This window comes from Hippopotamus amphibius, chromosome 2 (genome assembly GCF_030028045.1).
Source record: "Hippopotamus amphibius kiboko isolate mHipAmp2 chromosome 2, mHipAmp2.hap2, whole genome shotgun sequence".
NCBI lineage: Eukaryota > Metazoa > Chordata > Mammalia > Artiodactyla > Hippopotamidae > Hippopotamus > Hippopotamus amphibius.
Window position 1 is genome coordinate 207940153 of NC_080187.1, and position 14992 is coordinate 207955144.

The 14992-nt window shown below is 50.5% G+C and overlaps 1 protein-coding gene across 2 annotated transcripts in view; it reads left to right on the plus strand.

Moving 5' to 3' along the window:
• Positions 1-936, plus strand: part of SMAD6 (SMAD family member 6) — a 74391-nt gene extending 73455 nt beyond the window's left edge. For both annotated transcript variants that reach the window (XM_057719851.1, XM_057719852.1), the window contains one exon: positions 20-936. In XM_057719851.1, the coding sequence (XP_057575834.1) occupies positions 20-561 (542 nt within the window). In that variant the 3' untranslated portion in view covers positions 562-936. The remainder of the gene's footprint in view (positions 1-19) is intronic.
• Positions 937-14992: the final 14056 nt, after the last annotated feature.

Genomic DNA, 14992 nt, shown 5'->3' on the forward strand with positions numbered 1-14992 from the left:
CCCTGTGCTTGCCCCGTAGACGCCAGCATGTCTCCGGATGCCACCAAGCCGAGCCACTGGTGCAGCGTGGCCTACTGGGAGCACCGGACACGGGTGGGCCGCCTCTATGCGGTGTACGACCAGGCCGTCAGCATCTTCTACGACCTACCTCAGGGCAGCGGCTTCTGCCTGGGCCAGCTCAACCTGGAGCAGCGCAGCGAGTCGGTGCGGCGCACGCGCAGCAAGATCGGCTTCGGCATCCAGCTCAGCAAGGAGCCCGACGGCGTGTGGGCCTACAACCGCGGCGAGCACCCCATCTTCGTCAACTCCCCCACGCTGGACGCGCCCGGTGGCCGCGCCCTGGTGGTCCGCAAGGTGCCCCCCGGCTACTCCATCAAGGTGTTCGACTTCGAGCGCTCCGGCCTGCTCCAGCACGGGCCCGAGCCCGATGCCGCCGACGGCCCCTACGACCCCAACAGCGTGCGCATCAGCTTCGCCAAGGGCTGGGGGCCCTGCTACTCCCGGCAGTTCATCACCTCCTGCCCCTGCTGGCTCGAGATCCTCCTCAACAGCCACAGATAGCGGCCCCCCACCTGCCCCGCCGCCGGGGGCCCCGTGCCCAGAGACGCAGCCCCCCCGGACGAACCTCCCCCCCAGATATCATCTACCTAGATTTAATATAAAGTTTTATATATTATATGGAAATATATATTATACTTGTAATTATGGAGTCATTTTTACAATGTAATTATTTATGTATGGTGCAATGTGTGTATATGGACAAAACAAGAAAGACGCACTTTGGCTTATAATACAGATATATTTTCTTTCTTTTCCTCCTTTCTCTTCTTTATGTTTTGTTTTTGGTTTTTAAGAAAATGATACAGCAGAGCTAGGTGGAAAAGCCTGGGTTTGGTGTATGGTTTTTGAAATATTAACGCCCAGACAAAAAGCTAATACCAGTCACTCATTGATAATAAAGTATTCTCATTATAGTTTTTTTTTTTTTTTTTTTTTAAATTGTCTTCTTTTTACAGAGAGGGACATGCAGGGCTTCCGTGGGCTTCTGACTCATCAGGCATCCTGAAACTTGATTTCAATCTTTTACTGGTTAAAGAGTAGAGGGAATTACAATGAAAAGGGAGGAAGGACCTATGTTTGCTCTTAAGGCCAGAGAAGGTTCTGTTGTGCCTTCCCGTCCGTGGCCGTGGTGTGTCCACAGGATTCAGGGCAGGGAGGGAGAGGACGTGGGCCAGGCATCCCAGGTAAGCTCTTCCAGTCTGATGGGGGAGGCGCGTGCTCTGGCCTAGAGGAGCTCTCAGTCTGATGGGGAAGACTTGGGTCCATGCCTTTCATCTCTGAGCTGTCTACAAGCTAGAAGACATTAATTCTTACCACTCTGGGGAAGTGGCCTGTGGAAGAAAGATTGAGATGGTGGGTCTTGGACCCACCTACCACCGTATAGAAGCCACCTGAGCCCCAGGGTGAAACTCCTTTTAGGACCTAGATAAGCCACCCTCCCATCCCCCTACCAAGTAGCTCAGAACCTGCCCATCTGGGACTGCAGCCATGATTGATGCAAAGGCAGGTGGTTTCTTTCTACTCTATAAAAGGGAAAAGTTAAGGTTCTGGAAGGGTAAATGACTAGCTCGTGAGACAGGTCAAGGTTAGAAGTTACATCTAATTGTGGGACCAGAGCCATATTATATCAGTTTCCTTTCTTGAGAAAACTCAAAAAAGAAGGCCTTCTTGGCCAAATAACTAAGGGGAATGTTACATTGTATATCTTCTTTCTTGGAGATTTACATTAGCTTATTAAATGCTCTGAGAAGTCCTGTGTATTATCTATTGCTGCATAATAAATTATCCTAAAACTTGGCAGCTTGAAACAACTAACATTTATTATCACACAGTTTCTGTGTTCAGGAATGCAGGAGCAGCTTAGCTGGGTGGTTCTGGTTCAGGGTCTCACGAGGCTGCAGTCAAGCTGTCGGCCAGGGTTGCAGTCATTTGAGGCTTAACTGGGGCTGGAGGACCCACTTCCAAGCTCGCTCACGTGGCTGTTGGCTGGAGGTCTCGGTTCCTCGCCACGTCGTCCTCTCCATTGGACTACTCGTGACGTGGCTTCCCCCCAGAGCAACTGACCCAGAAGAGAGAGACCAAGGAGGAAGCTGCCGTCTTTCCTAACCTTGTCTCAGAAGCATCCCGCCATCCCTTCGGCCGTATTCTGTTGATCACACCAACTATTCTTGCTGCCGCGGTGGGGGTGGGGCGGGGCGGGCAGGGGGCGCTACACACGTGTGAATGCCAGGAGGGCATTCACAGGGCCCCCACATCCTCCAAGAACTGCACTGTTTCACTTTGTTTCCCGAAGTTACGTGCCAGCGGACTCCTTCCCCACCCTGCTAAGTCTGTCCCCACACCCAGGCCAGCCAGCCCGCCCAGACCCTCTCACGCCACTCTGCCACCCTCGGCGAGGCGTCCCAGGAGGCCGCGTTCCCGCAGCTGTCCCCACTGTCCAGGCCTCGGACCTGCTGGGGAGCAGTGAGGACAGCTGGGCTGGGCTGTGTGAGGATGGGCTGGGGGGTCACTGCGTCTGCCTCCTTGTCAAGTCAGTGACTACTGACGCGCGCTCACGGTGAGTCCGCACTGCACGCGAAGTGACTTTGATGCGTTGAATCTTCATGAGAACCTCTGCGGGGGTGTTCCCGGCTGTTCCCTTTTCCAGATGGAGACATGGACGCTTACACGAATGCTGTCATTTGCCCAGGCTCCCTGGGGGAGGGAACAAACCTGTCTCAGATGTGGGCTGGGGGTCCTCGCATGGGCTTTGCTGGCGTGGGCCTGCCCCTCCGCGAGGGTCTGTGAGCCTGAAGGGCTGACCTCTGGGGGCCCAGGGGCCTCAACCTCACAGCAATCTTGCACCAAGGCCCGCCCTGTCCTGAGGCTGAGGACCTCCCTGAGGTCCCTGGGTGGCCTCGGGTGTCGTGGAGAGGCCTCGTGGCTGCCTTTCTTTGTGCGGGTCCGAGACTCCAGTTCTAGCCCCTCCGTTCACAGAGGGAAACGCAGTCCCAGACAGAATAGGCTGCATTGCTGAGGTCACAAGTGGCGGCAGGACCTGCTGTCCTCCCCCTTTCCCAGTCATGGTGCCGGCAGAAACTCTGTGGTTTCCCCCAGACCACCCAGGGATCCGGTGACTCAGGCTCCAAAGAAGACACTTTCTAAACAAGGCCCTGTCTCTGGAGAGCGTGGTGGGAGCCTGGTCCCTTCAGGCCCTGGGAAGCGAGGTGGGTGGGGCTTACTGCCCCCAAAGCCAAGCCCAGGCCTGGGGTGGGGGTGGAGAGGGAATGGATTTCCTGCCATTGACTAGGTTTTTGAAGAGGGGCCAGTCCCTCCATTGCCTGTTGCTCTCTGCTTCACAGCGTACCCCATGTCCAGTCCCTTCCCTGTCTTAATCTCTGGGAGAGTCTGGGGGTGGGTGGGGTGGGAGTGGGAGGGATGGATCTATGAGTGAGAGAAGCACAGCTGGCGGCGGGGTGGGGTGGGGGCCTGGAGATCTTGTGTTCATGCTTCAGGTGAGAAACCCCAAGGCTCAGAGAGGGTTATGAGGAGCCCAAGGTCACACAGCAACTTCAGGGCAGAGCTGAGCCTAAAACCCATGTCTCAGGACTCCTGGTCTGGCTCCTTCCTCTGTGCCTGGGCATAGATTCCCTCAGTGCTCTGGAGGGTGTCCACACACCTCTGTTCAAGTCTGCGAATTCCCCCCCCATCCGCCCCACTACCTGTCCCAGAAGCTCCCATCCCCCACGCACATTTCTGGCGACTTCATGTTCCAGCTGCCTCTGGCTACAGCTGCCTTCTTCTAATCCAGACTCTGCCACTTACCAGATAGGTGATCTGAGGCAAGTTACTTGATCTCTCTGTGCCTGAGCTTCCTCATTGGAGTAACAGTAAGAGTATTTGGGACTTCCCTGGTGGTCCAGTGGTTAAGACTTCACCTCCCAATGCAGGGGGCGGGGGCTAGATCCCTGGCTGGGGAGCTAAGATCCCACATGCCTCTGGCCGAAAAACCAAAACGTAAAAAACGGAAGCAATATTGTAACAAATTCAATAAAGACTTTAAAAATGGTCCACATCCAAAAAAAAAAAAAAATCTTAAAAAAAAGCAAAAACAATAAGAGTATTTACATCCTAGGGTTGTCAGGAGGATTAAATGAATTAATGCCTATTAAGCACTCACAACTGGCACGTAAGTATTAAACTCTCAGCAAGCGCTCGCTAGTATTATCTTGGGGCTTGGCAGGTAGCTCAGGTTGGTGAAGAAAGCTTGGGTTGGAGTCTCAGCAGGAATGAGGACTCAGATCAGGATCTCCTAAGTCGCTGTTGGCTTGGGGCTATCCGCTGACCTGTGTGAACCTCAGTTTCCCTAGCAGGAACAGAGTCAGTGACCCACTGGGACTTCCATAGTTGGGGACCCTAGGGCCTCCCCCTGACAGCTGCTGTGGCCTCTTACTGGGCTTCCTTCCCTCTCCCGCCCCCTCCAATCCACTCTTTACCCAGAGTCACAGTCCACACCCAAATCTGACAGTGTACCTCCTCCCTGTGACAGTGACCTCTCTGATGACCGCCTGTGCTCTCAGGATACAGAACGGCCTCTGAGAGGACCTGCCCCGAGTCTGCTTGGCCAAACACCTTCAAATGCCACACTGCAGATCTCTCTCTACCCTGGGCCTTTGCCCAAACTGGCCCCTACCCCTGACCACGCCCCCCCGCCTGCCCAATCCGAGATCTGACCGCGCCGCTGTCCCCTCTCTCCTCCCTGGGAGTCTCCTAGAAGCCAGAGATGTCTTATGTCCCGTTGGCCACCCTGGCCCTGGTCCAGCCCAGTGCCGGGCAGAGGATGGGCTCCCTGGATGTTTGTGGAATGGAAAGGTCACGGAGGTAATAGATGTGGGCGTGTTTTATAAACTCTGAAGGAACGAGCAAGCATCCAGAGGGGAGTGTGTTTATTAGTATCATGTGTCTCCATGACAACCCCAGCTGGCTTCTCCTTACAGGCCCCTAAGAACCCTTATCCCCTCCCCTAGCCTCGGGCACCAGGTCCTTTAGTCTTATTCTACCCTCTTGGGATTGTGGTAGCAAGAATTCCTGATTTGGGAGGGGGGTTGTTCCTTTGATGATTTAGAACGCAGACTCAGAGCACATCCAAGCTGGGAGGGCCCTTAGAGGGCATCTAGTTCCATCACTGTCGTAGAACTGAGGCTCAGAAGGGTCAGAGTGCTGACCAGGGTCACACACCAAGGCAGTAGCCAATGGGGGCCAATCCCTTGACCTGGGGCTCCTTCCAGAGCTGACCTCTCAGACATGCTGCAAAGGCTTCTGTGAAGATAGCATCAGCCTAAGCAAAGCAGTGGGGAGGCAAGAAGGGTAGGGGCGCAGATCATGTTTTGGTTTTGTTTGTTTTTAATTGTGGTAAAAACAAAACAAAACGAAAACATATCTAGCATAAAATTGACCATTTTAACCTTTTTCCTTTTTCTTTTTGGCTGCGATGGGTCTTCGTTGCTGTGTGCAGGCTTTCTCTAGTTGTGATGAGTGGGGGCTACTCTTTGTTGTAGTGCGAGGGCTTCTCAGTGTGGTGGCTTCTCTTGCTGCGGAGCACGGGCTCTAGGCACATGGGCTTCAGTAGTTGCAGCATGTGGGCTCAGTAGTTGTGGCATACGGGCTTAGTAGTTGTGGTGCATGGGTTTACCTGCTCCATGGCATATGGGATCTTCCCAGACCAGGGCTCGAACCTGTGTCCCATGCATTGGCACGTGGATTCTTAACCGCTGTGCCACCAGGGAAGTCCCAGTTTAACCATTTTTAAGTGTTCAACTCAGTGGCATTGAGTACATTTGCATTGTTGTACAACCGTCACCACCATCCATCCCTAGAACTTTTTCATCTTCTCTATGCTTTCGTTGGTAGTGTTGTTATCATGTTAAAATACACATAACATAAAATTTGCCATTTTAACCATTTTTCAGTGTGCGGTGCTGTGGCATTAAATACGTTCTCATTGTGTTCCCTATGCTTTTTAATAAAAGGCAAATGAAGGCACAGTTTTACAATTCTTCACCCTAGGGTTATGAGGCCTTTGCCGACTTCTGGCAACTTGGATAACCCAGAGGAAGCTGTGTGTCATCTTGGCCTGGTCGGGGGCTTGGTGGAGGATGCTGGGTAAGGGGGTGCCCAGTCTAGGCTGACTGTCACCAGGAATACAGGCCGGAACATCCTCTCAGCCTTTCTGTTTTCAGCGCAGGTCACAGTGAGGCTCGTGGCGTATAGATGAGATGCCTAGAATTTCTGAGCGTGAGACCGGGAGCTCATGGGATGAGCAGAGGATGCAGATGGTTTTTAATGTGACCTCCTTGGACTCCTTAGGGGCACCACGGGAGACCTGGCTGAGTGATGCTGAGAGAGGCCCTTCCTTTACTGGGTTTTAATTTCCCTTCAAAAATGAAAGGTCTCAACCAGATGGCTTGATGGTGCCTTCTGGGGGAGCCCAGAGGCTCTAGAGAGCCCCTGCTGCTCACCCCAAAATCTGGGGTGGACTTCCCTATTAGATCTGCTAAGAGAAGCTGGGACAATTGCTAATACCAGAACCCTTACTGTGTTTAGCAATAATCCTAATAGTTATCATTTACTGAGGGACTTGTTATGTACTAGGCACTTTGTATCATCTCATTTAATGCTTATTTCTGTTTTACAGATGAGGCTCAGGAAAGTTAAGCAAGTTGCCCGAGGTCACACAGCTAGTAAGCATCAGATGGAGGATTCCCACCCAGATCTCTCTGGTTCCAGAGCTGGTGTTCCTAACCGCCTCCCTCCTCTTCTCCCCCGCCCCGGCTAATGAATGGCAGCACTTCTGAACTTGACTTTGAGCTCACAAGCTTTGGAGGCAACTCCCAGGGCTCCAGGCTGAGCTCTGCCTCCAGCTAAGTGACCTTGGGTAAGTTACTTAAGGTCTCTGAGCCTCAGTTTCCTCATTTGTTAGAATGGACTCCTCCTAGGTTGATTAGGAAGATGAAATTAAATGGGTTTATACTTATGAAGCCGTTAGAATAGGGCCTGCTTATAGTCACATTTAGCATTTGTTGAATTTTGAAAATACTACGTTTATTGCCAGATTTTTGGGGTCAGTTTTGTTTGAACCAGCAAATTAATTGGAAATGTTTATTTGTAATAGTTTCGCTTTCTAGTTCTCATCTTTGAGCGATGAACAAAATGGAGCTTTAGGAATGCCTAGAAAAACACACACATAAACAACACTGCCTACATGCGAGCAGTCCAAGATGTGCTTCCCTTGACATTTCAACAGAAACACACCTATTCATGAGTTTTTGTAGAGGAGGGGGAAAAAATTTTCTCCACAGGCCATAGAATGTTGGCCAAGTTCCTTACATTGTCTCAGATGGGCAGCATTTTGGTGCTTTCTAAGTGTGTCTATTGGAAGCAGACCCTTTGGCAACAGGGACCCCACCCCCACCCCTGCTCTGTCTTCCCTTTCCTTGTCCACCCATGGAGCAAGGATGGTTGCTCTCCCTGGCCCTGAGGACAACTGTTTTGACTCTTTAAGAATTCCCTGCTTTGTGCTGTCCAACACATAATGTCAAGACACGTCAAAAACCACATGAGATCCCCAGAAAGCCGAGTGGCGCCTTGGTGACAGGCCTTGGCTGGCTCCTGGGCTCTCCTCACTCTGGGGCTCCAGGGGGCTGAGGTCTGACCCTTGGGGCCACTTGGCCCCACATGGGCCCACAGCCAGGATCTCTGCCAGGCCCTGGCTGCGCTGAGGGGTGTCCCTGCCACAACTCGCAGGAAAGAAGAACCAGCTTGAGCCACACAAGGTTTAAATTGAAGAACGGTCTGCATAGTTGGGATCCCATTCTGTCTGAGTCTGAGGCTGGAGATTCCCAGGGGTGCTCTGCTAGGGGAGGGTTCTGGCCAGCCTGGCTCTAGCCTAAGCAGGCAATGGTATCGACATCTTCTGTGACAGTTTCTAGGCTCCAGGGGTGGGCTCCCAAGTGACCAAGAGAAGCCAAAGGCCTTTGAGGTGAGTCTGTTCTGGAACGTGCCATGGCTGGGGAGAGAGGAGACGCAGAACCACTGAAAACCATCTTTGAACAGAGAGATTTCGCACCTTCTCCATCAAGCCTTATGCCTGCGCTGCTGCAGCAGAGGATGCAGGGCCAACTTTGGAGAAAAGTGAAAGCCTGTGGATGTTTGAAACTTGGCTCCACCATTTTCCAGTCTCTGTGAACTTGGTCTTTTCATGTGTTTCCTCTGGGCCATGGTTTTCTCGTACGTCAACCACAGATGATATCCTCTACCATGTAGGGATCAAATGAGAAAATTTGTAGTGTTGGGAGACAATTCTCCATGGGTCTCTCTTAGAATCTTTTTTTTTTAATTAATTAATTTATGTATTTTATTGGCTGTGTTGGGTCTTTTTTGCTGTGCGCGGGCCTTCTTTTTAGCTGCGGTGAGCGGGGGCTACTCTTTGTTGTGGTGCACAGTCTCCTCATTGCCGTGGCTTCTCTTGTTGCAGAGCATGGGCTCTAGGCGCGTGGGCTTCAGTAGTTGCAGCACATGGGCTCAATAGTTGTGGCTCACAGGCTCTAGAGTTTAGGCTCAATAGCTGTGGTGCGCGGGCTCATTAGTTGCTCCGCGGCATGTGGGATCTTCCTGGAGCAGGGCTCGAACCCGTGTCCCCTGCATTGGCAGGCGGATTCTCAACCACTGCGCCACCTAGGAAGCCCTCTCTTAGAATCTTGTAAGCAAAGGCACTGACTGCCTTCTAGACTCTGTCTTCAAGGATATATGATAGCCAACACTCTTAGAAGATAGAGATCATGTCTCCCTCTGGTGCAAAGCACAGGCATTTTACTGCCCATTATAAAAGACTTGGGTTCCCTAAGCTCAGGATTCCTCTCCTATAAAGCACCCCACTGAGTGTGCAGTTGTCACCTGTCTCTCTTTGCACCACAAGAAAACCAAAACAGACATGCCGCTCATGCTGTCAGTGGTGCCGTGAGTGATGAAAGTCTGTTGTCTCTGACCCAGGAGTCCCATGTCTTCTGCCTGCAACCAGGAAACAGGGCAAGCTAACTTGTTGTCTTACAAATAAGGTAAAATCTCAGATCCTTCATAGATCTTGACAGTGATGAGGATGGCATGCTGAGAAAGACATGACTTTCTGAAAGAGAAAAGATGAGGGCCTTACAAGCCAATCAATGGGGTTTTTGAGGAAGTCCATGGAAACCAGTAGCAAACATGTTGACCAAATTGTATGGCCAAGTGGGCAATAGATGGCCATCTATTTTATTGCCTTTTAATGAGGAGGAGTGGGGAGGTGGTTGCAGGCCGCGTGCTAGGAAGGAGGTTCAAAGACAGCTGCCAAAATGCTGCCCAGGTCATGGCTAACCCTCCTTCTGTGAGTCTAGTGCTCGGCCTCCATTCCTCCCCATTGAGAACAGCCACCACTAGGATTTCTCCTGCGTGGGCTGAGGTCACTCTTGCCTTTCAGATAGCAGTTAGGGAGATGAGCACTTGCACTGAGAAAGGAGGGAAATTCACCACTGCACTGGGCAGGAACCAGAGGGGTCCTTAGAACTTTGGCTGTTTCACTTGGAGACAAGAGGGTGGGACAGGTCACACTCGCTGGGGAAGAACGATGACTCGCCCCTCATGCAGCCCGTCATACCAGCTTTAGATCCAGGCAGAGACGATAGCCATAGGTTTGTAAGTGAGTCCTGGCTGCTCTAAGGGAGTTTTGACCTTCTTGGGGAAATTTCCCTGAGACAGACACACTCCCAGAGGAAGCCATAGGTGGAGAATGGACTGGTATCAGGGCTCTTACTGCTGCAGGTTGGGTTTGTCCCAGTGACGTCCACTGGGAGGCCGCAGCTACTCCTCCAGCTCTGCAGACCGAAAATGGGCACAGTCACTCTGCTCAGTGGGCAGATCTCAAGACTGTTCTCACAGCTCCAGCCAACACTCCTCTTGATGGAGCTTGTTGTAGTTTTATTGTCTCTTGGATCTAGCCCATGACCTAGCTGTTTCATCTGCTGCTTGGAAAACTACAAGCTGGCAGATTAAAGACACCCCTCTATAGGGTCACAAACTATGAAGACAAATTGAAGCTGTCAACTGAACTTGGTGGGTCACTCCTGCAGACGCCTATGGAAAGGGTCTGTTTTCTGATGAGACCAACAGGCATGCCTACCCTACCCAGCCTGCCCCCATTGCTGCCTGGACCTATCATCCTAGCAGATGTGACCACCCTCAGAGACCTGAGCAAGTAAAGGAGGCCATGTTCCCACAGATCTGCATAGCAGACATGTGACTGCTGCCCAAAGCTGACCTGGCTGTCTTGCAGTGGGCGCGGGCCCTGATTGCTTATGGGAGATTGACTGTCTCGGACCTTTGACCCCATCTTGGGGCTGTAGGTGGGGGCCTCCCTGCTGTTGACACATTTTCAGGTTATGGTGTTGCTGTTCCAGTCTGATCAGCCAGTTCCAGCCCTAACATCGTGGCCCCTGAAACTGATCTGGGTCATGTTTTCAGCGCTGGGGACCATTTACAATTTAACAATGGTGCAGCGTTATTGCAGAAGGCACTGAACAATGGGCTGATGGTCAAGGTGTTCATGACCACCCCTGCTCCCTGTCATCCACAGGGATGGTGTCTTGCCAGGTCAATGTTCCCAACTTTATTTCCCTCCTCTTCTCTTGGTCCATACCCTTGAGTAAGGCAGTTTGGTCACTGATTGTGGCTGTCCCCAGAAAGGGATCATCCACTCTGGGCCACCTCCTGGGTGATAACCAGGATGAAGAGGGTGGAGATGTTATATAGAGATTCTGCCCTAACCGTTCCTAGGCCACCTACTTCTTACTTTCCCTGAATGACCGGCTTAGTTAATGTAACCTGTGCTTGGTAGCCTGACCAAAGGGGATTCAAATGGAATTCTGGTTAAATTTTATTAAAATGCCCTGTCACTCGTGTACCTGGCCTTTCTGGGAGAAAGGTCTGGGTACAAGTAGGGGGTGAGTGGGGAAAAGATGAAATTATAGACACTGGGAGAGAACACACAGCGTTTGCAGGGGTGGAGGAAGAGCAGCAACCCAGCACCTGGGAAGGGAACCCCTTGGACATCAGGACCTTCTTCGCAACGGACAGCGCCCTGTACAGCCCTCCCACGCTAATGCGCATGCCTTAAATTTACCGCTTGGTTAGCCATCCCCGGCCAGAGAGCTATGACCATGATTTGATCGCCATTTCCCTTAACCTTCCCAAATCAAGAAGTTATGAGAAACAGCATGAGATAGCCCCAACTCCTGCACCTCCCATGCAAAAGACCTGTCAGGATCTCTAAGATCTGCTCCATCCCACTCCCATCCCTCAAGCATCTGGTGAGGCTGATAAATACCATCTAACTGGTGGTGTTGACAAACAGGACAGGTTAGACTGACTAGTTTGGGGAGAGAGTCTCTCTAAAAATAAGGCCATTTGTTATGCAGCAGTAAATAATACACCACCAGTTCTCACGTTTCATGCTCTCAGCAATATTTCAGCATCTGTGGGAAGATGCCTGCTTTATAGATGAGAAGCAAAAGCTCTGAGAGATCAAGCGATTTTCTAAAGGTCACACAGCCAAGTGGTGGCGCTGGGTTGTAACTGGGTCTGTCTGACTCTTGTGCCATTGCTCACTAGCTTGCCCTCATTCGAGGTACTGGGATTCTTTCATGTGCTTCACAGACCCTGGCTCATAGCATTTCATGCCTCTCAGCCTGTGCCCTGGCTCTGGACACCATGCTTGGGAGGCTGAGAAGTCTAGTGGAGCATAGAGCAGTCAAAGGGCTCACTGCCACCTCCTCCCCATATGGGGATGGTCTCAATTTCTTCATCTGTGAAATGGGTCTAAGACCTGCTTTGACAGAGTGGTTGCAGGGAACAAATGAGCTCAGGAGCAGGAAAGTGCTTTGCAAAACTAGAGGTACTGATGGGAGCACTGATGTGGTCTGAGACATGACCTAGGAGAGAATAAGGGCTTGACAGAGGGCCTGGGATGGAAAGAAAGCAGAGTGGAAAGGGCCAGTCAGACACAGAGACTGGGCCAGTGTTCTTTCATAAGCTGTTGTTTGTCAGCTCTGATGCCACCTGCCTTCCTATGCCTGAAATCCTGGACGTTTCTTTGGGTTAAGCAGGGCCTTTTCTAGACTCTCCTTTTAAAGCACTTGTCCTCTTCAGGGCGGTGGTATTGTATTGACATAAACTGAGCCTCTCCCACATGCCAGAACCTTATACGCACTGTCTAATGGATACACGGGACTCTCACACAAATGCTTTTTACAGATATGGCGCTCCCATTTTCAGATGTGGAAGAATGAGGCTTGGAAGAGCTCAGGACTTTGCCTAAGGTCTCATGGGAGGTAAGGGATAGAGTTAGGGCTGGGTTGAAATTGCTCTTGCTTCAGAATCTGATTGCCTTCGGGCTCTGTGGTTTTTATTTTTATTTATTTTTTTAAAAAGACGTAACTTTATTTTCTTTAAATTTTTATTTATTTATTTTTTATTTTTGGCTGCACTGGGTCTTCGTTGCTGCGTGCGGGCTTTCTCTAGTTGTGGTGAGCGGAGGCTACCCTTCATTGCGGTGCAAGGACTTCTCATTGCGATGGCTTCTCTTGTTGCAGAGCACAGGCTCTAGGTGCACGGGCTTCAGTAGTTATGGCATGCGGGCTCAATAGTTGTGGCTCGGGGGCTCTAGAGTGCAGGCTCAGTAGTTGTGGCGCATGGGCTTAGTTGCTTCTCGGCATGTGGGATCTTCCCAGACCAGGACTCAAACCCATGTCCCCTGCATTGGCAGGTGGATTCTTAACCACTGCGTCACCAGGGAAGTCCTCCGTGATTTTTATGTCCTTGACTTTCACCTCCAGAGAAGGCAAGCATGCTGAGGCTGGTGCCAGGGCAGAGGGGGCCCAGAATCCTCCCTGGTGGTTGGGATCTCATAGTGACTGAAGGTCAGGTGCTCACAGGCTGAGCTTGTTCAAGGACGGACGTCCGGGCTGGAAGGGGCAGTGCCAGACCACCGTGGCTCTGGCACAGAATAATTTTGCTGTGACATCTCCACAGCTGCCTCATAACAGGTCCCTCCACAGGCCTCCAGAAGCTCCTTTTGTTCCCCTCTCTACCCTGTGGCCAGATGGATCTTCTTAATGCAGTTTGGCTAGTCATTTCGCTGCATAAAGCCATTCGTTGGCTGCCCATCAAAGTCCAAGCCCCTTATGGGATGTATCGAGCCCTTCTTGGTCCCCTCACCCTCCCAAGTCTGAACCAACAACATTCCCGAAATAGGCCAAACTGATTCGTGACTCCAAGACTTTGCTTATGCTGTTCCCTTTTCCTAGATGCCCTTCACCCACTCCACTGTTTAATTGTCGAACTCCTTTCCTTTCATTTAGAGTAGTAGTAACCTTATGAGTATTTAATGTATGTATTAGGAAATACACACACGTGTTACAAATGTCATGGTGAGAATCATCTCCCACCCAGGCCCCCTTGGGTCACCTCTTTGTTGAGTGCCTTTGTGTCCTTTATTTTATTTATTTATTTATTGGCTGTGTTGGGTCTTCGTTGCTGCACACGGGCTTTCTCTAGTTGTGGCGAGCGGTACAAGGGCTTCTGAGTGCAGTGGCTTCTCTTGTTGCAAAGCACGGGCTCTAGGCGCTTGGGCTTCAGTAGTTGCAGCACATGGGCTTCAGTAGTTGTGGCGCATGAGCTTAGTTGCTCCTCGGCAGGTGGGATCTTCCTGGACCAGGAATAGAACCCGTGTCCCCTGCATTGGCAGGTGGACTCTTAACCACTGAGCCACCAGGGAAGTCCCTGTGTCCTTTAATATCTTCACTTCTCAGTGCTCTAGCTTATCTGTCGGTTCCTCTGGGACCCATCCCTTAATAGCCATCCCTGCACCTGGCCCAGTAAACCCCACCCGCTGACTCACACAGCACCCAGATGTCTGTCCCTGTCTATTAATTGGCCTGTTTTCTCTCTAGCTTGTGAGCTGCTTGAGGGTGGTAACTGTACTATGGTGGTTTCTGTGTCCCCAGTGGGGGACAGAGGGCCCTGGTGCCTGGTGTATATACCTTAAAGGTGTTGCTGGAGGACTGCGAGTGTCTTCAAGTGGTAATGGCACAGTGCCTGGGGGTGCTATAGTTCACAAAATCCCCTAGAAAGTAAAATTTGTTTCAAGAATGGTGTTGGAGAGAGCAAGGAGATAGAGGAGGTGGGGAGGAGAGGAGAGAGAATAGCTCCATCTTCACCTCACACTATAGAGCAGAATAAACTGCAGATGGATGAGGCTGCCAAATGTGAAAACAATGAAACCATGAAATAACTAGAATAAAGAAGTTCATGATTTTGATCTGGATGGAAAGGGTTTTTTTTTTTTTTTTTGGAAGGGTCTTTTTAAGCTCAGCAGTAATGTAAGAAATAATAAAGAAAATGACGTATATATTTGTGTGCTTAAAATTGGAAACTTATGTACATCAAAACATCTCATAAATAGAATTAAAATAACAACACATATGTAAAGAGCACTTGCAAATCAAAAAGAAAAAAATTTAAGGACCTCAGAAGAAAAAAAGAGCAGAAAAGACACGAAAAGAAAATTAACAAAAGGAAAAACTGTGACTAAGTTTCTGTTTATGTTTAAAAGTGAGTGACTAAGAATATGTTTAACCTCTTTAGAAAACAAAACCTCAATTAAAACTGCGAGACATTATTTTTCACTTATCACCTTGGCCAGACTATAAAAAAAAAATAGTGCTTGATGGGGCTGAGGTGAAGTGAGATGAATGAGATGAATATTCTCCTTCTTTGCTGATGGACCTACAAACAGGGGTAGTTTTCAGGAAATCACTTTCTCAATATGGATCGAAAGCCTTAAAAATGTTTATGCCCTCTGTTCCAG